The sequence below is a fragment of the Aspergillus affinis genome (genome assembly GCF_023601865.1).
Source record: "Aspergillus affinis strain CMG 70 chromosome Unknown NODE_1_length_919884_cov_86_970707, whole genome shotgun sequence".
In the NCBI taxonomy this organism is placed as follows: Eukaryota; Fungi; Ascomycota; class Eurotiomycetes; order Eurotiales; family Aspergillaceae; genus Aspergillus; species Aspergillus affinis.
This window is the reverse complement of record NW_026515782.1, coordinates 659010-684190: the sequence shown is the minus strand read 5'-3', so window position 1 is coordinate 684190 and position 25181 is coordinate 659010. Positions and strand designations below refer to the sequence as shown.

The window sequence follows — 25181 nt, the reverse complement described above, 5'->3', positions numbered from 1 at the left end:
ATACAGTATCTTCAGTCAAGGAGACTGGATCAGGAATTAGCCAGTGATCACCAACTGCGAGTTGAGTTCATGGTTTTGCATTGGTCCTGAAGTGGATATTGCCAGCCCATATGCTGTCAACATTCGGATAGCTTCATCCATAGTGGTATGCATCGATATCTGTGTAATCAAAAATTTCCTAGTTCCCTCGAGTGAAATAGCCTAGGGGTCATGTTACGCTACTCCAAGGTGGAGAAAGGAGTGAGAGAGGACCAGTCACACATTATGTTGCCCCCCGAACAAACTCGGCTAGGTTATTCGTTGCCCAGGAATAGCCGTGCGCAATTCCAATCAAATCTGTAGAGACGGACCAATACCAAGTATCGTCGTAACATCATTTTCAAGAGGCTCGACGAAAGGCTATGGTAACTCCAGGACCTGTATGAGGGCGAAAGCACTCAATCAAACATACTGCATGGTGACCGGGAAGCACATCGATCCTCGAGCCCATTGAAGAGGTCACCACAGACAGCTCAATAAACGAATCGGTGGGCATATGTTAGACAGATTGACCATTAGACACGATCAATTAATTTGGTTGTTGATTCAAGTGTAATTGACGGTTTGCAGTTCATGCACATGTCAGTGTTGACCGACGAATTAAACATGTGTGGTGATAGAGCTGGATGGCACCTGGTGAGAATCTATTTACTGTACTTTGACGCCCCGGAGAGCAAGCAAGCAGTAATTGATTTCCACGACCAGGTCTTCCGAAACATCAAGACCCAGTGCTTGGTCAAGCTCGGCAGCAGCCATATGTGTGATCATCCCGAGCGATTAAAGCCATTTCTGGATTGCACCAAGGCAAACGCGGTTCAGAGCTCGATCCCGCTTTTGCCCAAGTTGATCCCATACATGTCAGCACGCCTATACAAGAACGCGAATGAGTACGTCACAAGCTCCCTGCTATGGGACCACGGCTTTCTGGAGCATTTTTCAAAATATGACCATCAATGTCGTGAGCTATGATCGTGAGATATCCCCCCGGGATAATGTGGCAGCTTGTACACCTTTGGTAGCGAGCAGGCTATATTTTGGGCAGCCTATGGCGAGGTCTACCTGGAAGCGACTAAAAGGCAATAGGAGGAGAAAAAGACGACGGATACTTTTTAATTGCGACGAATACTACATGTAGTACGTGACAATAAAGGCTTACAGTACTTCGTGACTATCGCGTAGTTCAGACATAGCTGGCTTACAGTATGTTCAGAAGGGCACACCGTTCTTGTTTACTTGATTCAGTAGGTTTAACTCTACATCGTTACATGCTACTGTATTCTGGGTTCGGCAGAAGTGCCAGAGGCCTTGTCTATTCAACCATCATGTTGATGAGCTGAAATGGAGATTGAAGTTATGGAATGACCACATTATTCGCCGGGTTTAAATTATATTGAGAACCTCTGGGCACTTAGACAGCCTTTCTAAACATTTAACGACTCATCCGCCCAAAAAGCCAAACACCTGAATTCAATACTCTCTCTTGCCTCTCCTTCTTTGGCACCAGGATGCTCAAAAGACGCATGCACCGCCACACGCCCTTCATCCAACCCTCCTACAAGTTCTGAATCAAAAATCTTCATCAAAAGCACCTCCTCAACCCCCATGTCAGACAAATAATACCATCTCTGTCCCGTATTGTACCTCGCCATCGCAATCTCCCAACCCACTGTCGTCCTTAATCCCTTCTCCCCTCCCAGCGCTTTTGCCCACGCATTGCTTGAATAATCCATCTGAATAGGCAATAAATCACCTGGTCGCAATGTGCTCCCATCACAGACAGCGAGCGGATCCCCCTTGATAGTTTTAAGTGGGCGCCAGACATTGATAATCGCCCATCGTGTCTGGGCAAGTCGGACGCGTCCTCGTGTGGGACCTTTTCATGAAAATAGTTCTTTGCGCCTACGGGAGTGTGGTCCAGGTGCGCGGCTCGTGCGGGACCAGGCGTCCCCGTGTATTCGCTGTTGAGGTCGGTGAGGGAGGAGCGGATTGTGTGGGAGGCTACTTTTATGTAGCTTGGTTTGGGGGTGATACTTTTCGTGCTCATATCAATATCTGTATAGCAGTGCAACTTTCAGGGGAGAGACCGTAAACCTACGTGTTCTTTAACAACTCCGCTACCTCCGCGTACAAATCCAATTTAATCTTCGAGGAGTCTGTTATCGGGATGTACGCACTGGTATGAGTGATATATTGGAAACCGTTTTTCGATAGAGTGAATTCATCTTCCTGTCCACGGACGTCGTGGATTGTTACGGATGGCTTGTTGCTTGCATGGCCATAGAAGTCGGCAGTGCCGTTCATAGTTCTGACGGGAAGGTTGGCGGGAATGAAGTTGATGGTTGTCTGGACTTTTTTTTCCATTTTGATTCCCTTCTTCTGGTAAACTGCTAAGCTAGGGTGACTTATTAACGTTATTTGGAGGCTGGCAGGAGGGAAATCGTTGACTGTCAATAGTCTGCAGGGACTCTAAAGAAATATATTGGGCCATTCGGTAAAATTCTGCTGTATGGATACTCTCAGATGCGGCACCATGCTGTATGGTTGTGACTCGTCCGCTAATCTATTTTGACTTCAAATCTACCTTTTACCATGCATACACTACGGTGTGTGGTATTCGTGTAACGTAGGAATGACTACCTAGGTCCACAGAAAACACCAAATGATGCATGTAATCTCGACTCAGGAACGTCAGACAGTCCTTCCTAAGATAGCGGCTCGAAGATCGAGAATGGAGGTGTGACATAGCATAGTCATGAGTGAGGAGGCTGGCTGAGTTTCTTTGTGCCGCACAGAGTCCTGCCAAGGATTGGTCGATCCACGGTGTCGGTTCCACCAGATCCAAATCGAAGATCCCTACCTACAGGCATCTGTCTTTCTTGTTAGATGTGCTCTCCAAACTGAGGGATTGGCGATCACCAAAGGATCATGAAGATCACGTCATATAACATGGATCGTTTCAATGTAAAGCTTTCGTGTGAGCGTGCTTCAACTTTACTGTTGCTGTTTTGCAAAGTGTTTTCCATGCACCCAACTCAGGAGGGATGGAGAATTTTTCTGGCTGTAACTATTGCCTCAAAGAAGCCATATTGCATCATGCGAGCAATGTAACGTCAAGTGGCGCGCCTATCACATGAACTAGAGAGATTGGACGCATAGAATTAATCATTCTCTTCCACGTTCTCTTCTACTGAACTATTTTATGGTACTCTGGCGCCTCAAAAGTCTTGTTTGATTGGGTCTCTGGGTATTAGGATGGAAGCGAAGTAAGACGATTGAACGGATTTACAATTTTACATTAAAATAAGTTCATTAAACAAAGTTCTTGAGGGAAACCCAAGATTAAGTCTCGAATTTCTCCCAAACAAGTTCCAGTGGACTGGCCACTCATGTTATTGCAGGTGGTTGGTGGATTCGTCGATCATGTCCTGATATGGGAGCGTGCAGTTTACCTCTTAGACAGGATGCACCTGACGGTTCATCACACACAGATGTGGGGCATAAAATGTGATCTGTCTCCATTGCTACATAGTGTGGTGCTATGGATTTCTACTAGTGATACCATTGGGATAATAACGATACGAAGTGTTCCGTATGGCTATTTTGGGCGATCATTGAAACTTACACATTTGGACTTACGGCAAAAAAGTAGGCGTACATTGCCATTTTTATTTGACATATCATATAGTTTCCAAAAACTTAGTAGTGTGAAATTTCTCGTTATCTTAGTTCTCAACCATTATATAAAGCTGGCAGGTACGTCGACGGGAAAATTCTGCCCCGCTCCTTGTTCCGTTTCGAAGAACCCGTCTACCTTCCGCTTCTAACATTGAAAAGTCCTCTTCCACTATCTATCAATCCTGGTAACTCGCAACATACACACAATGACTTGCGCCAATGGCGTGAAATCCATTAAGACAACCATATTGGTAGATCTAGGGGGTATCTTCGTGCATCCTCCCGTGGGTTATCAACTGGCAGCCGGGGAATCAAGCATTAGTCTGGGAAGAGTCCTCTCATCGTCATTTTGGATGGATTACGAGATCGGAAAGATTGGTGAGGATGAATGCTTCGCACAGGTAGCACGCCGGTATGGCATTCAAGTGGAGAGCTTGAGAGCAATAGTTTCCAATCTCCGCGAGACTCTGACATATGACGGAAACATGCTTTCTATATTCAGAGAAATCAAGCAAACTCCAGGAGTAACGATTGCCCTCGTCTCGAACATTTCTGAGCCAGAGTATCATGCCCTTCGCCGTCGATGGGATGACTCTTTCTGGAGTACATTTGACCATATATTTACTTCGTGGATGCTAGGTGTCCGAAAACCTAGTCTACGCTTTTATCAGCAAGTGCTACGAGCAACGCGTGCTGCACCGCGGAAAACCCTTCTTATCGACGACCAGCCAGAGAACGTGCTCGCGGCAATGTCTCTCGGGATTCGCGGGATTGTCGGCACCATTGATCTATCACGAACACTCAAAAACTTTGTTGGTGACCCTATTGAACGCGGACTTGCATTTCTGCGACAAAATGCTGGAGAGCTTTACTCTACTACTGTTGAAGGTGACTCTATCGACGAGAACTACGCCCAGCTTCTTATTCTAGAGGTCACAAAGGACGAGTAAGTGCACTCAAGCCCCGCTGATTGTCTCTCACTGACTGGTAACCAGGAGTCTTGTAGATCTGAGACGCCCGCCTCGGCTTTGGAATTTCTTCTCAGGCAAGCCGAAATATACAAGCCAAGTCTATCCAGATGATATGGATACGACAGCTCTTGCCCTTGTCGTATTGAATTACGAGGCCCAGCTTGCGCACTCTATTCTCGATGATATACTCAATCATGTCAATGAGGACGGATTCGTGCAGGTATAAAACGGCCCGGCCCTTAACTTTAATTATTAGCGGGCCACTAACTCGGGCTAGGTATACACCGACAAATCCAGACCCAGAGTGGATGCAGTAATCGCATTAAATGTCCTTACTGCGTTCTATAAGTACGGGCGAGGCTACGAGCTTCCTCAAACACTGGACTGGATTCAGAATATCCTACTCAATCGAGCGTACATCCATGGAACTCGATACTACCAGAGTCCCGAGTGGTTTCTCTACTATGCGACTCGACTACTAGCTTATTCAAAAGATCTGAGTCTCAGGGAGAGACTTGAAGCTCCTCTCAGAACACGCCTTATTGAGCGTATAGGAGTCAATGGTGATGCCTTCTGTCTGGGTATGCGTTTGCTAGCTTGTGATTCTTTGAGGATCGAGAATAGTCCGGATAAAGAACAACTTGCCAGCATGCAGCAGGCAGATGGGGGTTGGAAGCCATCTGCAATGTATTTATTTCCAACGGACAGGAAAGTGGTTGGAAATCGGGGCACCACGACAGCGTTTGCTGTTAAAGCCCTCCAAGGCGCACTATAATATATGTATGCAGTTCTCCTTAGCGATACGTTAAACAGAGGATAAAATTCAGTGAATATTATGCTCGTATCCAATAAGACCATCGATCATATCGTCTGCAGAGCCACTAGAATTGATATCAGGGATTCTCCAGGACTTTGTAGGTTGGCCCTGGGAACCATGTTGCTCCTGAGATCACCAGTAGAGCTTCGTGTCAGAAGAAAAATAATACTCGTATAGTACAGAAGTCAACTAAACTCGAATAAGTTAGTCTAATAGAGGGTGGTTAAATACTAATGTCATCAGACTGTATCATTGACAGTGGCTGTATGTAAAAGCTTTTGATGGCGGATTTGACTTTCGTTTGTCGGTGGGGGTTAGCGTGCACGGTTCTGCTCTACTGTTATGATTTAGATGGATAATTGTCGGTTGACTTGGTCATTGCCCTAAGCAGATATCCTATCGATTCAACGGAATGTAGGTATATGCTCGGTGGGTAAAAGTGAAGTGTCATTTCTAAACTACAATCTGCCTAGCCATTTATAGTTCCACTTGTTTACACCTATGCATTCCTGATCCCTTGGTATGCCATTTGGAATGGTAGGCCAAGTCTAGGCCAAGCAAGGTGCTGTGCGGTATGTGGATTAGGTCAGGATACTCCACCTCTCTGGCCTGGTTGGCAATATTGTTCCAACAATTAACCACTCCTAACTTTAGCCAACATGAAAATTTAGCGCAGTGGATGAGCGCTGCACTCTGAGAAGAAAATCTTCTACATGGGAAGAGCCAAGGTCAGGTTGAGAAATTTCGAGCTGAATGGCCATGCGCCACGAACTATTAGAAAGAAGCTTAATGGGCCGATGCTCAAATGGCGATTAGAGTGCTACGGCTGCGGGCTGCATAAACATGGCCATATAGGCATGGACAAACAAAATCTATCTTGCGCTTTAAGCATGGCAAACACCCTCGAGAGTATACCGCCACCAGGGGAATGAACTCATGCTTGGTCGACCTGCCTTGAGCTGGGTTGGTGTTTGAGGGCCATTTTCAATGAGGGTTGAATAGCCGGCCCGATCAAGTAGCTGCAGGGATAGCAGATTCTCAGCTAGCTTTGGTACGAACCAGACATTCAGGACAAGGAGATAAGGGCCAATCAGACCTGGAGGCGAGCACTTGGCTACTCCAAGGTAGAGAAAGGAGTAGCAGCCAACCAATGATACTGAACATCTTTCATCAAGTCTATGATTGGTCTGTTGGTCCTTTCTCCCCCTTGGAGTCGTGACAGAGTAAAAGCACCACCCATGGTTTGTCACAGTCGTGATATCCGCCTCCTAGGGCTACATTGTTCTCATCTGGGAGCAACAAGTCCTCCGGAAGCTGTGCTTGCAGGTAAAATCGTGTCTGGGAGCTCTACACTGGGCTCGGGGGGGCTGGCCTAACCCACTGGGGAATAGGGACACATTTGGGAAGGGCCGATTAATTTTTTCAAGGAACACACAATAACGAGTCAACAGAATCCGGGAACTTAAAAAGTTAGCCTCCGTGATCTATGGTATAAGTTGGATTTTATGACCGCGACTAGCCAAATTTGTTGTACGCCGGTGTCGTAAGGTGTTCAGGGCTAGAGACTAAGTTTTCTAGGGAGCTAGCGGAGAGAATGTCGAGGCTTAGGATTGCGTGCTCGATTTGAGCCTTCTTTCTGACCACTCTTTGCTATCATGCACCGTCTTTCTGAATATTGCTGCCGTTTTATGATACGTCAGAGCTACCCCACCTGTGCAAGGGTATTGCTTTTTTATGATGCCCACTTTAGTATGCTCCTGTTAAAGAGATATGGTGAAAATGATAATGAAGCGAGACAATGCGGGGCAGGCAAAATTCAATGATGCATATCTGGCATGCATGTTCCAACAGATTTGATCACATCGCATCTTAGAAAGTGTACACAATTTCCGGAGATTTCCAGCGGTGTACAAAATAGATTCGCATGAGGGGTCTACATGTCTTTATCCAAAATCCAGGGCTTGGTGTACATACCTTAATGCCGGTTCGGATCATCCATCTTCGAACATATTCTTTCAATATATGGAGTTCCATACTGCCGGGAAAGTATATCATATCGGGCCTAAATCGTGAGGCATACATTGGCGACGATAGGTCCAAGTGTTCTTCAAAGCAGTCAATGTGATAGAAGTCTGTTACGGTATTCGGTTTCAGCCACACAAGACAACAATCATCATCAACTTGGCCGCTGAGCAGTCCAATTCAAAATCCTTTAGTCAGAGATCGACTATCATTTCGTGCTGTGCCAACAATCTCACACCGTTTATGCCATTGACCTGACATGTATTGAGTATTGAGGATGGTATCACGTTTTGCAAGGGCCTAGTACTTCAAGGTGGAGAAAGGAGTACCAGATAATCCAAAACGCCCGCAGTAAGGCTTGCCGTCCAGTGTGTTCCTACTCCTCAGTGTGTCCCTACTCTCTAGTGTGTCCCTACTCCCAGGTAAGTTCCTACTGTCCCGAGATCCGAGGTTCTGGTCCAACACCCATGCTGGCCTTTGAGACAGTCCACATGCTTAGGAACCGCAAAGCTGGCAAACACGCCAGTCTATCTATGTCTTAGCTTGATTTCAATCGTCGAATCGTATCGAAAACAGTATTATATCAGACTAGGTTTTATGTACCGTAAATACCACCATGACGTTGGCCCCAGAGCTCGCTCCTGAAGTCTTCACGTCATTGATTGGAGTGGCGCCCAACGATTTTTCGGCTTGTAACTAACCCTTTCCTATTGGAACCATTTGCAGGTAAAAGTTCTTTCACTATTTTTCCTCTACAGAAAGATTGGAAATCTCATTTTGCAACCTTGCAAACCAAGATGGTGTTGACCAGCCACACGGACCCAGGTTCGGATAATGCATTTACAATGGCTGATAGGCAAGACTGTTGAATTCCACCGGTGAAATTGCAAGCACCTAATTCTGCACAGCTTTCAAGGAAGGTACAAACTTCTTTGTCGATGGCAAACTCAGCTAGAGTTCTTCTTGTATCAGTTTTGCTGCACGGTAGCTCCGGGCTTGGTCGATGAATGCTACTGGTCTTCCCCCGAGGCGGCAGAACCAAGTCGGCTTTCCGAAAAGGTCACCGAATACTTTTGTTTCCATCACAAAGTAACTTTCCAGGCTTGTAGCATATCGGAAAAAGAACGTGAATCATTTTGCTCTAATTTACATGGGATTCGGCCAATCCGACATTGTGCTGTGCACCGGGTTGCGGTGAACGCGGCAACTATGGGCAAATATGCGAAGAGTGCACAGAATGTATTAGCAATATTGAAACGTTTGGGGGAATAGAATTCGAAAAAGCTTTTGGTAGACAGGTATGCTAAAAGCTATTCTCCACGGATCATCGAGATGGCTAATCCTATGTGCTTACAAGTTAGAACAGTTTCTCAACACATTCTGGGATATCAGGCCCCCCCATATCCTAGAAGTAGCTCCGTATCAACCACCTAAGCAGTAGAGCGATTAATCTAGCCCAAGTAATTCGTTAGTAGAAGCAAAGACGACGAATGTTCGACATATGTTCGAACTACAAAATGCTGCAATGGAAAGAAGACTAGAGAATATTGGGAGGATGATTGAAGATCTCGAGATTTCTCAGACGCGAAAGCGGCTCGCCAGGCGAGGTTCAGTTAGCAAAACGAGAAATCGAGAAATCTCAAAAAAAGAGAATTGAGAGAGCACAACGAAATCTGAAAGAACGAGATGATGCTAAAAATAGAAGGCAAGAACGAGCGAGGAGAGTTCAGCAGGAACGAAATGAAGCTGAGTAAAGGTCGAACACGTTTGATTGCCTGATCGTATCTTTAGTATCTCAAGGCCACCGCCATACAAGCATCAATGCGGATGCTATTTTTATCCTGTTATTTACAGGTGTACAGTAATAGGTTTAGCGTATTTTGAAAAAGCGTTCGAGAAAGAATCTCTCGGAGTAAGTGGTGAAACTGATTTCGAACCATCTTGTATGAAGCAGCAAGGCGACCTGGTCGCCACTTAATGGATACAGAGCCTAGCTGGCCTATATTCCACTGCCCGTGAGCTATTTGGGAACCTGGGCCACGGCTCTGGGAACAGTGACTGCTAGTCAAAGCGCATGTCCAATATTATTTACGGCTCTGAGATGACAATACCACACTCACCATCACGTCATTGCAACTCTCAAATAAACATCCTGATCTACCGTAAGATCGCTCGAAAGCTTGATCCCTAGAAATGAATATACATATGATACAACAATAGCTAAAGACTGACTAGATCTCAAAATGCGACGGTGGCAAAGGGTAGTGAGCATTGTAGCATGAATACATACAATTTGTTTCGGCAAGCCAGATCTACCCTAGTACTTCACAAGGAATCATTTCCAAAAGTTATTACACAGAATTATTAGGCATCATTTTGCATCTGCATGGCTTAATGCGTTCAACCTTTCTACAAATCACCGAGTCCTATCGTGAACTGGACCCAGGGCCTTCTCCTTGTATATCTCCTCTGCCGCCTTCAGCTTGCCCTGATCAGAGTAGAGATTACCAAGGTTGTTGACTGTGTCGAGAGTAGATGTATGATCAGGACCTAGGGCTTTATCATACCCTGCCAGAGCTCGCTGGTACATCTCCTCTACCTCCTTCAGCCTACCCTGATCCTCATAGAGAACAGCAAGGCTGTGGACCGTATTGAGAGTAGAGGTGTAATCTGAGCCTAGGGCCTTCTCACGGCCTGCCAGTGCTCGCTGGTACATTTCCTCTGTCTCTCTTAGCTTTCCCTGATCCGTATAGAGATTCCCGAGATTGTGGACTGTTCGGAGAGTGTACAAGTGATCTGGACCTAGGGTCATCTCCCTGCCTACCATTGCTCGCTGGTGCATCTTTTCAGCCTCTTTTAGTTTGCCCTGACCCTGGTAGAGATCACCGAGGTTGTTGACCGTATCGAGAGTAGACGTATGATCTGGACCTATGGCCTTCTCCTTGCCTGACAGAGCTTGCTCGTACATCTCCTCTGCCCGCTTCAGCATTCCCTGATCGGAGTAGAGGATCCCTAAGCCATGGAATGCGCTCCATACTGGAATATTGTCATCCGACCAATCTCGATAATGTAGATACTTCGCGTGTGGAATAAGCCGTCGCTGAACCTCTAGATAGTTTCTTTCCCTTTTACTAGGGATAGAGTATCCGACGGATATCAGCGCAAGCTCGTTGAGCTGAATTGAATTCATATTTTTGCTCGTGCTGGCAATATGGACGCACCATTCTTGCTGGTTGCATCGCAAAGCTTCCTTTTCGTTGCTTACTCTCAAGAAGAGAAAATCTAATAAGAGACTTCACACCAATTTTGAACGCGAGTCCGCTTGATGTAGCCTTTTTGAGCCATTCCGGGACGTTTGAGCTGTGACGGCCACTCTTCACTAAATCGTACCAGATGTCACGATTATCAAAACGAGCAAGTAGCAATAGAAGGTCTGCGGCGCTTGGGTCACGCTTCTGGATCTCAAGATATGAGATCGTCCATGTTTGCAGCATATTGCCTTGCTGGTACTGACGTCCAGGATTCGATTGCAGCTGTAGCTCAGACCAAGATTCTTGGTAATACTGCAAGTACTCAATGATGCTGCTTCCAGTTTCACGCATAAACGCCCCTGCGATAACAATGGCTAAAGGCAGTCCATCTAGACGATTGGCAAAAGCAAGAAGATCTAAATATGTTAGCATAGTCTATAACATCTATCGATCGAGGGCCTTAGTACCTGGATTGCTCTCAAGCTTTCTTGTAGTGCTTTTTGCTGACAGACCACTTCTTTGCAGGAGTAGTCGGATCGTGTGAAGAGTGTCAAGTTTGTGGACCGGAAAAGGCTCTTCCTAGCTCAGTCAACCGTTGGAGTCGAGAGGTGATGAGGATGGAGCCATGGTCTACTGTAGGGAAGAATTCTGGAATATCATATCCATCACCAACAGCGCTGTTGAAAAGGGAGTATTGATCGATGTTGTCGAAAATGATTAGCCAGCGCGAGTTGCCATCCAATGCTAGCCACCGTAACATATGTCTGGCTCGTTGCTCCACTTCTCCGTCATTAGTCGCCTCGCTATCCCAACCCTGTCCTGGTAATCGGTTCAAGGCAAAGCTCAACGATTGCAAGAGCGTATCCCGGATCCTTGCCACTCAGCCAGAAGATCGCCGTAAAATCATCTCTATGATCTCGCGCGAAGCGATGAACTACATATAGAAAACTTTATTTAGTCATCGATCCGAGCTAGGTAAGAAGTGCGCCGGATTGAGATTTAGAATTTCTCACCAGAGTCTGCTAGAGGGTTTCGTGCTGTTGGAGTATTCTCAACCTGATCGATCGGAACCAGTAAGACAAGCTCTTTGGCATAGGCCGCTGCCACCGCTTCCGCATACCCTTGCCGTTCCTTATTCTTGTGCGAGTCAGCATAGTCACAAATGCCCCGAATAACTAGGCATGGAAAGTCATTCATGAGCCCCGCAGCTTCCATTTCCACACAGAGGACCCCTAGGTCTCGAGCCAGCTGGTCTCGCCGTCTGCCGTTTTTTACTACCTGGTTTGCAGATGCAATCAGTCCATAGTGCTACAACCCTTCTCCAACCACGTAGCAAGCTCGTAGGCGAGAAATATGTTGAATTCTAAGCGTGGAGAAGGAACAAGACTAACTACGGCGGTTACAGAGATGTTTTGTGTGGGTAGCTGACCAAGCCACTGGGCGTTAGCTGCCTGAGGATTTAGGCAGCCGAGCTTGAGGTTCTTAGCGATGGTTGTTGCATTACCCATCAGCGCCTTCCGGTCGACCTTTGAGATTACGAAACTCGATGATGGCACAGAGGACATCACGTTTACTTTAAGGGTCTTTCAAGTAGAAAAGTTTAATATCGCGATAGCAGACCGAGTCCGGAAGATCTTTCAAGGAGATATGCTTGGGCAGGTCACTCTGGAAGGTACCATCCCGTTGTCGTTTGCCCAAAGTTGGATTGCCAGGTAATGAGGTGTTCTGCGGAAGCAAGACGCCAGATCTTGTGCCAGTAATGGCGGACCAGAGCTGGACTGTAGCAAACTGAACGATCTGACGAAAGAATTTCGAATGAACCCAATGATGCTGGTAAATCACACAGAAAACATCTACATCTAGAGTGCTTTTGTCCTTCGTTCGTCGCGGGATTCTGCGTTCGGCTGGAAATACACCTGCGAGAAACTTTTTCAGGATTAGCATGCTCTGTTTATAAACGTAAAGGACAATACCTACTTGTCGCATCTGTTTACGGGCATCCTCACTGACGCGGCAGCGGGCGAACAGCTCGACGTATTGACAAAGGCGGCGCCAGTATTCATCATACGACTGAAGCAGTTTCTCTCGTGATGTTTTGAACATCCAGTCGAAAAAGTTCATATAGATCGCCTGATCCTCCAAAAGAAGACAGTCCACGTAAAAAAGAAGAATACTCTAGCAAGTAGTCTCCACAGATCGAACTAGCCTCCAGGCGGCTTCAATACGTTCTCCCTTCTATGTATGCTTTGAGCTGATCTGACGTCAGAATGCTAAGGGGAGGTCTCTGACACCGTGACGTTTTTCATCATTCGAGCTTTTCGCCTGTAAAAGGCAATGCTGTAAACCCGCCAGTCAACTACGGTGGTGGCACTCACCCTTCTTTCTATGTCTTTCACCTCTTCATTTGTCTCTACCACAACCTAGCTATACAAAATGATTATCTGAAGTATATGATTCAATATACTGCTAGGAGGGCAACCTTCGGGCGCCATTGTCTAGTGGTTAGGACGTTAGACTTTGATGCAAAACATGGATGGATCTATGAAAAATATATGGAATAAGTTAGAGCTCTAAAGACACCATCGATCCTGGTTGGCGCCTTTAATTTTTTCTTTCCCTTTTTGGTGTATCCCGACTTCCTCGAAATTTCCCATTATCCATCTAACCCCCGTAGCTAGCCTTGTAAGGCCTACTCGATAACAGGGACGGAGGCGGATTTGAATCATGAGACATGCTGTGGGTGTAACTTACTGTATGGGAGGATTTGGGCGCGAAGTCAGGTTTCAAAATTGTTGCAGTTATACACTTTCTGGCGCTTTGTACACAGCTATCAACCCAAAATCTACTCAGAAGTGACATGCCGGCAGTGGAGATACGATAAAGTAATGGGCTGGTCGTCCAAAAATTGAGTATTTTGACCGCCGTTGCATGAGCAGACCTGGTCAGGGGCTGCTTCTCCGTATCGCGACTGATGGTGTCGCACATATATGGCAATATCAAAATCAGCCGTCATGATCAACAAATGTATCATGCCCTTCATATAATCAGGGACCGAGATCGACATGCTAAACACCGAGTGTCTTGTCAACGAAAGGAAGCCGGACGGGTGGAGACACGAGGCGGACAAGTGGGTCATGTGACAGGGCGGTCAGTCGGGGCGATGATCCCAGCATCATCCATCCATCATTCTTCTACACCGGAATACTCCGTGTTTCTTGCGACAAGCCCAGTCTTACGTTTCCTGCAGACTGCTCTTCGATCACATAACTATGCGCCCGCATTAAGACGCCTGTCCGCTCGATTTCGCCGTGCCTTCGATCGAATCGTCCCGCATGGGTGATATCTCCGCCCCCTGCAATGGTGTCTCCCGCTCCCTCCCTTCCCCAGCCGATCCCAACGGGCTGAACAACGATCGCAAAGACTCGACTCCTCTCTCGAATGGTCATTCAGAACTCTCCACGGCACCGACAATGAATACGGCTCACGGCGACCCGGTGAAGCGACCGCAACCGCAGGACCTCGCCGCAGGGTCGGGATTCAACGTGTCCACAACCCCCCAGGGCGCTACACGAGGCCATGAACGCGTCGCAGAAGATGGCAAAACGTTGGAACCGGCCTGGAACTACCGACCGCGCTCCCTACCACATACAGATCAGAGCCAAAGTCAAATGCAGGAGAAATTGGTCAACGGCGCCGGAAATCATGCGCCACCGGAGGGATCTGCAGCCACTTTTGAAAGTCCGACCTTAGGGGATCAGGCCCAGAGTCGGAAGATTTTAGAGACTGCTTCCAGTCTACAGCAGAATGGTGTCATTTCTAGTCCCCACAATGACTATCACTTCAAATCCCCTAGCCAACGCGCTATGAACGGTGACCGAAAAGGCGGTCAGCCGTCACTATCTTCCGACCAGCCATTGGGACTTTTTGGACACTCGCAGGACTTTGATAACGCTTCAAATCAGTGGTCCGGAGAAATCGAATCGTCGCCATCTAGGAATAATCCGGATAGGGATCTCGACCGTGTTCCGAAGTTATCGCCCGCCAAAATACATGAACTTACGTCCTCGCCCCAGTCGATTCCTTATCGTACTGCGGAAGAGCAGTCTCGACGAGTGGTTTCGGAGGGTTCGCAACCAGTTGCCAACGAACAAACCGCGGAGATGGGCTCGTATACGCTGAATGACTTGAAAGGCTCCCCGGAACATACTCCCAAGCTCCGACCAAATAAAGCCACAACAGTGGATTTTGTCTCGGGATTGGTCACAAAGCCCTCGATTTCATCTCGACCGCGACCACCAGTGCCCCGCGCTGTTTCTACCCCAAATTCCATGCGGCGCCAAACACTGCCTTCGAATGAGCGGCTGGCTCAAACCTGGGCCTCTCGAGCGAGGCAAGATCGACCTACCATCGGCAAGGAATCGGATGGACGACATCTCAACCCTTCGTCGATAAAGGCCGAGCCAGGAATTCCATCTCCCATGCCACCTACCATACCCTTACCGCCTCTATCGGTTCCGACATACCTGCAGCTGGAACTCGCCTCAGGCCGGCCATCTCCACTGTATATTCACCGTTCTGCAATGAGCGATTTTCCATACGAGTCATCGCGTGTTAAGCTAGAGCGACTCGTCAACTTCTTGATACTCCCGCCGGCATTGGAGCAAGTGCTCTGGTTCGGAATATTAGCCTGCTTAGACTCCTGGCTTTACTCCTTCACCATACTTCCTTTGCGTTTTATCAAGGCGTTGTATATGTTGATGGAGTCTTGGATGACTAATTTAGGCGTGGAACTCCGGTATTTATCCGGCTTTATCGTCAAAGGCGTCGGAAGAGTATGGAGGAGACGAACGAGACCTCCGCCAGATGGAACCCACGAGCAGCTGAATGGATCCGAATCGGAGACAAGAGCTCGTGCAACCTCGACCAGAAAGGAGCAGGCTCCGATAGAGCGGGACTTCAAGCGAGCTTTAGATACCCGCAGGCGGCATCGAAATGACATCCAGCACAGGCATCAGCACCGCCGACAGAAATCTGTTCCATCCGCATTGCTCCCAGATGACAAAGCCGACATACTCAATGGTCTTCTCATGATCACCACGTGCGCAGTTTTGATGTATTTCGATGCAAGCCGAATGTATCATTGGATTCGGGGACAGGCCGCAATCAAACTATACGTTATTTACAACGTATTGGAAGTCAGCGATCGACTTTTCGGCGCTATTGGGCAAGATGTGCTCGAGTGCCTTTTCTCACGCGAGGCATTAGAGCGCCGTCCCGATGGGCGAAGTAAGGTGTTTCGTCCATTCGGGCTTTTCCTGCTGGCCCTTGCATACACTGTCATCCACTCTACGTCGCTTTTCTTCCAGGTCATGACCTTGAATGTAGCGGTGAACTCTTACTCGAATGCCTTGATTACCCTACTTCTCTCAAACCAATTTGTTGAGATTAAGTCAACGGTATTCAAGAAGTTCGAAAAGGAGAACTTGTTCCAACTGACCTGCGCGGACGTGGTGGAGCGGTTCCAGCTCTGGCTTATGCTCACGATCATCGCATCTCGGAACATCGTGGAGACAGGCGCTTTCAACTTCTTTGGTACTCTCGGTGCTAGCTTTGGCGGCACGTACGCATCTACTGCCACAAATAGCACTCCGCTCTCCACTCCACCGCGCACGGCCACATCGATCCTCCCGCAGTCATTCACTATCGTTCCGTCATCGATTGTGGCGTCGTTTAGCCATGTGAACTCATTCCTCCCGAATTTAGCCCAGGTACTCGGCCCATTCCTAGTCGTACTAGGTTCGGAAATGCTGGTTGACTGGCTGAAACACGCCTATATCAGTAAATTCAATAACACGCGACCCGCTATCTACCGCCGATTTCTGGACATCTTGGCCAAAGATTACTACACTAATGCCTTTGGGGATCAGAACCTCACCCGGCGGCTGGGCCTGCCGGTCATTCCATTATCGTGCCTCTTTTTCCGCGTCTCCGTGCAGACATACCACATGTTCCTCGCGGCCCTACTCCCACAGCACCCATCATCAACAGCCGTGTCATCCACCTCCCTGTCCTCAATCCACAGCCACTACGCACCTCTTCCGATCCCCTCGCCTCCACCCCTAACCATTCGCACAATCCTGCCAGTGTCGGCAGCCCACGCAGGGACCTTCTTCCGACAGATGCTAGCAAACGCCATGCCTACGCCCGCCCAAGCCGTGTACCTCTTCACTATCGTCCTTCTACTCACGGGCTTTGTCCTGCTCCTGATCTTCAAACTCCTCCTCGGCATGGTCCTACTAGTTTATGCCCGAACTCGCTACAAGGCAATGAAATACCGCGAGGCAGAGCAGGCTTCATCATCCACATCCTCTACCCACGCAACCACCGAAAACGGCGGCCCCTCTCGCGGCCGAGAGTTCGCCGTCGACGGCAGCAAACGCGTCGGAGGATGGGGCGTCGTCGAGGTGAACGATGACCACCGACACTGGATCTACGTCGACGACCCGGACGGACTCCAACGGATCAAGAAGAAAGAAGAAAAGGACAAGAACGCGAAAGAGGAATTGAACTTGGACCATGTACAGCGGTATGAGATGGTTGCTAAACGAATCTGGTAATTTAATGTTGCTGCTGCTGCTGCGCTACACATTTGCATATATTGCCTGCGATAGATGACTTTGTTTATTTTGTGTTTGATTTGATTCGTTGGCTTGTTTATGCTGTATGATCTGCGTGTTTTATCCTGTTCAAGATACCATAATCTATTTGATTTTGAGCTGCTTGTTTGATTTTTGTGATCATCTTGTATGGCTCACTTGGCTATCGATAATGTTTTGTTAGAGACTTCTCTCCTTTCTGGACAAGGCACTCTGAATTCACCTCATTTGAACAACAATTCTCCCAGTACAAAGGTTGCTTCTGTAAACATAAAAGCAGATATAGCTTAAACAAGACCCGAAACCTTTAAAAGTAAACGAAATAACCAAACGATCCTTGCAGTCACACTATAAACGCAGTGCAACAAATACCCATGCCGTCCAATACCTAGGAACCAATAACCCCTGAAATTCTATTGAACCCCCCCTCCATCCCGATCGATGGACGGTGCACCGGAAGCCATTTAAGGCTCAATTCAACCATGGATCCTTTGAGGCACGTGTCGACGGGTACCTCGAGGATAAATCTCCGGTTAATAAGGTTCGCGCGTTGGTCGAAGTTAAGGCAATGCTTCGCAAAAAGGATGCTATCAATATCTGCATGCAATAAGCAGCTCAGATGGTTGCGTGGATACTGAGCGTTCTTGATGAAGATGGGCGTTTAAATCTACCTGGTCGGTAAGCATCAATGCTCCCTCATACTCCAGATATATTTGGCTGTCGTTCTAGCTGACAGATGTAGTCGTCTTCATATCTCGCAGGACAGAGATGAGATCTATATTACCTTTGCTGAGTATACGGAGAAGTACATCAATTGTCTGAAGGGCCATTCTAGCTCAGATCCCGACCTTCACTTCCTCACCATGAAACAGTACGGCCCTTGGATAACTAACAAGCCAGCACATATGCGCGACCTGGGCAAGTATCTTTTGGCCATTTGTTTGCGAGCCGAGTCTGATATGCAGAAGTAACGGGCGTGCAGTGGGAGAAAGCAAGAGTAAAAAAACGAGACAGACGAGGAGGATGACAATATGTCTGGGTTCAGATGAGAGCGAAGATAAAGAAATGGACGAAGGCGACGAGGAAGATGATAAAGATGAAGATAACAGGGACAACGATAACACCGATGAAGAGAGTCAATGAGAATGATTCTGTTTTACAACAAAAATTGTTTTTGATTTCGGTAGGGTCCTAAATTAAATCAGTAGTATAAATCAGTATAAAGGACTGCCGCGGAAAAAGAATCAATCTCTACCAAACACCGTATACATAGAATTCAACCCTTATCTGATCATTCCTCCTTGAATTGTTTCGGGGGCCTAGCTGCCACGCGTTTCGGTCGTATAAGATAGGATGTGGCCTAGGCGACCCTATCATTATACCTGTCTGACTTTTTAGGACACTTTGTCCGAGAACTCTGACCCGAAGGTAGGCTCCGATTCCTCTGGTTTAATAAGTAGTACTGTTTCTCTGCGAAGGTACGGGGGCCCCGCCCCTTTGATTTTAACGGGTGACTGATCCTAGAGCACGTAAAAAGAGTGGTCATGAAACCGGACGTTTCTATATCCGTGCAAAAAGCTGGCTATTCGCTGTTTGGCGTTTGGGTGCCTGAGGCAATATGCCAAGTATTTCGCCCTCCTTAGGCAGTTAGGCAACACCGTGGAAGGCTTCTTCCATTCATTGAATCACTATCATCAGTAGTATTGATCGATCCTTTCATCATTTTTGACCACCGCAGGCCTCCTAGGACCCCTGGAACTTCTACATTTGCTGTCTCATGATTATCCGCCATATCCCTTATCAGTAATGAGTGGTTGCCACCAGCGCTCTGACGCCCCGAGTCACTGAAACGAAGAGAACTCGACATTCCCGGATCTAAGTAGCTTCTTAAGATAAGTTGGATAAATTTAAGTTGCACCTCTGCAAACGCCGGAATGAATTGCGACGCTGATTGATGCGCTACCGGACGGCGGCATGGTACGTACACATGGCAAGCTAATCTATTTTGAAATTTCGCAAGGGAAGCAGGCATTCACGTTGAAATCATGGAAAAGATCCAAACTGATATCTTAGACAACAGTCATAGCAAGTAATATTTACAGTCTCATGATAAGAAAGAAGAGATATCAACGAAAAAGCAAACTGCTCACAAATACAAATCAAGTTCAACGCTCAAAAAGAAAAGCCAGTATATAGATCGTTCATGTTAGTGTCCAGCACATACAAGTCCTACAAATGATGCCGAGCTTCAGTCATACGTCCATTTCTCAAATCTAATATCAAGTTAGCCATTTGCAGTGCCGAATTAATAGTCCAATAGACATTAACGTACCCTCCCAGGCCTCTAGAGCCGCTTTCTCGGCATCCCAGCCCCAAAGGAACCGCTGCGTTTCGCGATCCGACCATCGATCTGGATTAGAGCCTCCCTTCATCGAGGCCAGGAACTGCTCGTCGCGGGCTTCTTGTTCCGGACCGTCGGGGAGGTGGAGCGTGATTCGGTTCTCGGTGCCGGATTGTTGTACCGTCTCTGCGCGGTGTTTGCGGGATAGCTGGTACGCTTCGAGGACTTGTGGGATCTCTCGTCGGGAGGTGATGTCGGAAAGGAGGACACCGAGAGCGGCGGCGTCTTCAACTGCTTGGGCGGCTCCTTGAGCGACGTAAGGACTGGTAGTGTGGGGTTAGTTCATGTTGGGTTTATGGTACTGTGTGGGAGGGGGCGATGTAATGCTTACAGCATGGGATGGCAGGCATCGCCGATGAGGGCTACGGAGCCCCGGATCCAGGTGTTTAATGGTTTGTGTAGACAGAGCTTCCATTCAAGTACTTCATCATCCGGGACTAAGTCGATCAGTTTAGTGACCCGACGATCCCAACCAAGATAATCATTCTTCATTTCTTCCTTCGAGCCCCGCGTGGTCCATGACTCTTCGACGCCATGTCGATCAGGATGCAGTAAGACGACGTTGAAGAGCTCGTGCTTGCGTACAGGGTAAGCAATGACGTGCCGTGATGGACCGAGCCAACGAGTCGCTTGAGGCTGATTAATAAGTTCCTTGAGGTCAGGGTCGTTCTCCATGGTACTCCGGGGTAGCATGATGCGGTAGGCTGCATCGCCGGTAGGGATGGGCTTGGAGGGCGAGCCACCAAGGATATGATCCCGGATGGTCGATTTGATACCGTCGGCAGCAACGACGATATCTGCGTCGATAACGGTGCCATTTGCAAGCGTGACAGAAGCTGGGCTGTGAGATGCACTCTTCACGGTCGAGTTGAGTCGCAATTCCACGTTAGGAAGCGCTAGGGCGTGCTCAACGAGAGCACTGTGGAGGTCTGCTCGGTGAATGACGACTTGCTGACCGTAAGTCTTGTTCACCGGCATGGTTCCGAGGAGGGCTCCATCCTGCCATCGTCGGACGTGAATGTGCTCGAGAGCAACGTCCTTGGAATGGATTGTCGGCGATACACCCCATCCTGCGGTTGGATTAGTACTGTCTAATGTGTAGAAAGCCGTCGGGCCATCAAGCGGAGCTTACGCTCTAGGATTTTCAGCATATTCGGGGAAATCTGAATGCCGGCTCCAACTTCTGCAAGCTGCGGATTGGTCAGCCACGGTTCAACTACCAGGCGTATCTGACTCGATCAACGGAAGTACTTACCTGAGGAGCAGCTTCTAGAAGAATGACCTGATGCCCTCGGAGACCGAGTGTCAAGGCCGCAGCCACACCCCCGATGCCTTCGAAGTGTGAATATGAGAGTACCACGACAAAGATGAGGAGAAATCATACCGGCACTGTGGACATTAGCCAATGGACGAAGATGAAAAGCAGAGACTTCCAGGAACTTACCCAACTATCACCACCCTAAGAGGGGTACGAGCTTGAGCCACCATTGTGTTAGAAAAAAAGTTCGAGACGTAGGACAAGAACCCAGTATTCGTCTGGACGAACTTTAAAAGAGCAGCAAGAGCAAATTCCATCATAGCAGGCCGGATACATCGGCTCTTATAAATGATGAGAAATTATACCCCGAGCTTCTTGACCGGAAATAATGGCGGAGACTAAGAATCCTTCGGTCTCCACTCCTTCCAGGGACAAATGCTAGGATAAAGCGATAAATAGCAGAGCTGGGATATGGACGGGCATGCCTCGAAGGTAAGGTTGGGCCAGAACGCAATTTAGTGCCGTGCTCGACTGCGAGTCCGTCGGTGGCGTTGGAACCGAATAATGGAAGGGAAAAAAACTCCTCTCGGCGTCGGTCGGTTATCCTCCTGGCTCCGTTTTTGCGACTTCATGGCTGGTAGGGACAACGGCTCTTTAGCGAAGCGTTATTTGCCGAGCACTATTCCCCCGGATCCTCCCCAGTATTCCTGTTCTCGAGGTAATTTGATCAGACCCACCTTGGTCGGTCGATGATGGGAAAGGTGACTTTGATCATCTCCATAGCACGGCAGTGGTCATTGCCGAGAACGACTCATTTTTCCCTCCCGTCCAATGCTTAGGTGAACATTACTCAATGTCGCACAAGCACACCCCCGATCCTCTTTACTTTTTCTTTCTTTTGTCTTCCTAATCACACTCATCTCAGCCCCCAAGCCGCGATCAAGGAGACAAGGGGGTGTTTCGACTGCGCTTACTCTCAGCAAACAAGGATGGTAGAGAAAGGACCTTTCCGCAAGGGCCGACTGTAAGGGTGTCGAGCTGGTCGCTTCGAAGGACTGGGCTTTTTGCCACTCTCAATCCCAGCAAGTCAACAGGCACCTCTACGAAGCGGAGAAGGGCGATGCAGCTCGCCAAAACCCTCGATATGCAATATGAGGCCAACGTCCAGTTCGGCCCCACGCAATGCGGATCCGGTGGATGGATCGACGCATGTCCCCATGTGGGTGCTGTCCTGATAGACTGGGGTGAACTTGTCCCCCGGTGACTGAGGTGAGATATCGGCATTTGGGCGAGGCCGTGGATGCCGTGATATGCTCTCTGCTTAGGGCCTGCGGTCCATAACAGCTATCTCCCGATCAGACATCCACGCAACTGAATCCAAGACACCAGCCTGCGCCGATGAGGGGTCTTTCCTTTCTACTCAACAATCATCACCAAGAACAAATATTCTCGAATGCGTGACATGATTGGATGCACAGCCCGTTATTCCAATCCGATATCGCGTCCCTGGTCGGCTTCGGCGCTCATTGCCTTATTATCTGAAGTCACGCGCAATCCAGGGGGTTGCCTGGTCGATATTGCAATTTCGACCCCTCTGAGCAGGTACTCAGCTAGAAAAAAGAGAGCCACGCTCACAAGGACGTCACTTCGTGTCTGCCTTCTATGCGCACATCCGCGCTAACCTAGCGAATTCCGCCGCAGAATTCGACCCAGCGCTATGATCTCGTTTTTTTGTTTGCTAGTTGCAAGGATGTCGAATGCTATCCGCGTGGCCGAATGCAGGTAATCTGAGATTTGTCCGCGGAAACATGTCGTAATGGCTGGGATGAGGTGGTTTTGGGGAAATTGTAGACAATCTGATTGCAACATGTTCCTGGAATGGACTTTCTTGACGCTCAGCCTGATATGGAGGGGTAATCGTATCTCCTGAATGGCATGTACAGTACTCCTCGTCTTTTTGCCCCCGTCTCTCCAGGTACCACTGCCTCCGTTTGTCCTCGCCAATATATGTCGGATTATTTGATTCGTTCACGAAGATTATCAACCAGGCCTTGACACTAGAGATACGGTGCCGGGAAACCGATCAAGATTTAGTTGAGGCAAAACAAAAAGGATCTGGAATATAAATACCTGCTTTGTATGTCTGATGCCCCTTAAGAATATAACTGGGATATTTCAGGAACCATATAATGGAGAATTGGATGCCTGTTGATCCTGTCAGTGACATTTCCTCATGAAGAGAATGTGAAAGACATAGACACCATCGCCAATCTTTCCTTCCTTGCATATCAAATCACTGCTCCAATGGCCATGTCTCTTCCATTATAATTAATTTTGATGAAACTGGCCACAATTCATGCAGTCCGATAGGTCTTTGGGCTCTGCTCTGGTAGAAAGAGATGGTGGTGGGAGAGAGGGAGGCGGGAGCGGGGGAGACGCGGAAGAACCTCATCAGGAATCCGGTGAACTCACTAGGCAAATGCTGGTATAACATGGAAGCAAGCTTATGGACAGAAGAACTAGAACTGAGATTGCTCATGTTTAGTTGAGAATATGGAAGGGGCTAGAATTGCTCCATGACGACAAAGGAACGTCTATCCTCTTAACTAACCTAAACATTTTATTTTTCAACAAGACGCAACCCAGCAAACCTCTTCCATCCTCCATCCTCCATCCTCCATCCTCTACCATCAAGCCTCTCAGTGATTTGTCTTGCTTCTGTTGAGAGGTTGTTCAAGCACCTCCACGGGTTCTTCCATTATCTTAGCGGAAGCCTCCGGTAGGTAGAACCCCCAGGGATCTATATAGGGATCCTACGATCCTCCTCTAGATGAATACCACACACATAAATCATCATCAACACCTTCCATCAACATCTACCGACAAAACAGAAAGATTCCAGCTTCTTGTTTCTCGGATTTACTTCAGCTCATTCTACATCTGAGTTTCGTCCGAGATTTTTACCCTTTTCATCCCCCTTGGGAATACCGCACATACACCACCACGATGTCTGCTATCTGTAATAGCACAGAAAGCGTTGCCGACACAGCAAAAGAGCTTCGCAAGACAATGTACAACCTTGTTGCTACGAGTTTATGGAGCGAAAAATCAGTTCTGCGAGAATGGAACAATCGATCCGCAAGATCTGGAGTCGTTTCATTGCGCTCGCCAAGGGTAATTGGGACAACGAGAGATTAGTTGTCATAATTGTACAGTTCAAACAGCTTGGGACAATCACCAGAGCAAAAGAAGGGAGTGGCTCATTTGAGGAGCCAGAAGAGGCTATCCTTCCGAACGGCCAGCGCCTCTGGACGATCTTCCTTATCTTGTGGAGGTTATTCAGACCTACTGGGCAGGCGAGTACCGCAAGCTACGACTATCTCAGCTCAGCTACTTAGCTAACTGGACATCTCTGCTTCCTTACGTAGGTATCTTCCCCGACGAGTTGATCTGGTGTGGTCTATGTCTGCTCAGCGAGGCGTTGGAAATAGAAAGACACAATGCCGCATCTGATTTAAAGAGACCGAACTCAGACTCTCTATCGCTTCAGGAACTGATCGGACCATGTTACTATTGGATGCATTACAACTGCTATAGACTGGCGGAGCTATCGGTAAACCCCCCTGTTATTCCCGAAAACACCCTTATCTCTCACGCACCAGGTCCTCTCGCAGTCAATGCCAGAGTAAGAACTTCTGGGTTCAGCGTCAGGAGATGGCTATTCTGGAGAGACAGAGTTCTATATCTAGCGAGATCTAGCAAATACAAAGGCATCGCCAGAGACGCAGAAGCCTGCTTTGAGCGGTCCAATGAAGCGAGCCGGGCCGCGAATATCGATATCTCTGACCCACTTCAGCAAGACCTTCAGAGCATGTCTCTTGATAGGGGCACTCAAACAAGCATGGAGTTCTGAGCCGGGCCTGATGTTCAGATTAGTAACAAAAGAGCAAAGTAAGCGGTGGAGTCGTGCACTTTCAAGCTTTGGATCATGTATTTAGCCTTGCATCTAATGAGAATCAGAATCCGATGTTGAGGTTATACATAGTTATCTGATCTAATGTGCTAATATTTGTGGGTTCATTTCTATATTC

The 25181-nt window shown here is 47.9% G+C and overlaps 4 protein-coding genes across 4 annotated transcripts; 2 read left to right on the top strand and 2 right to left on the bottom strand.

The window, feature by feature from the left end:
- Window positions 1-3920: 3920 nt before the first annotated feature.
- On the top strand, window positions 3921-5460 carry KD926_004140 (HAD-like protein; the record flags this gene model as incomplete). Its single annotated transcript, XM_053096817.1, has 3 exons — window positions 3921-4660; window positions 4710-4905; window positions 4963-5460. 3 exons carry the CDS (start codon window positions 3921-3923, stop codon window positions 5458-5460), a joined length of 1434 nt encoding a protein of 477 aa, XP_052961283.1.
- A 4480-nt stretch (window positions 5461-9940) lies between these two features.
- KD926_004139 (uncharacterized protein) lies at window positions 9941-12878 on the bottom strand (the record flags this gene model as incomplete). The annotated part of the gene is made up of 5 exons (XM_053096807.1): window positions 9941-10560; window positions 10790-11191; window positions 11789-12053; window positions 12396-12701; window positions 12753-12878. 5 exons carry the CDS (start codon window positions 12876-12878, stop codon window positions 9941-9943), a joined length of 1719 nt encoding a protein of 572 aa, XP_052961282.1.
- Window positions 12879-14107: 1229 nt separating this feature from the next.
- On the top strand, window positions 14108-17392 carry KD926_004138 (TAPT1 family protein; the record flags this gene model as incomplete). The annotated part of the gene is made up of 1 exon (XM_053096796.1): window positions 14108-17392. One exon carries the CDS (start codon window positions 14108-14110, stop codon window positions 17390-17392), a length of 3285 nt encoding a protein of 1094 aa, XP_052961281.1.
- A 2268-nt stretch (window positions 17393-19660) lies between these two features.
- KD926_004137 (putative salicylate hydroxylase) lies at window positions 19661-22374 on the bottom strand (the record flags this gene model as incomplete). Its single annotated transcript, XM_053096784.1, has 6 exons — window positions 19661-19704; window positions 19764-20095; window positions 20164-20902; window positions 20965-21022; window positions 21088-21164; window positions 22065-22374. 6 exons carry the CDS (start codon window positions 22372-22374, stop codon window positions 19661-19663), a joined length of 1560 nt encoding a protein of 519 aa, XP_052961280.1.
- Window positions 22375-25181: the final 2807 nt, after the last annotated feature.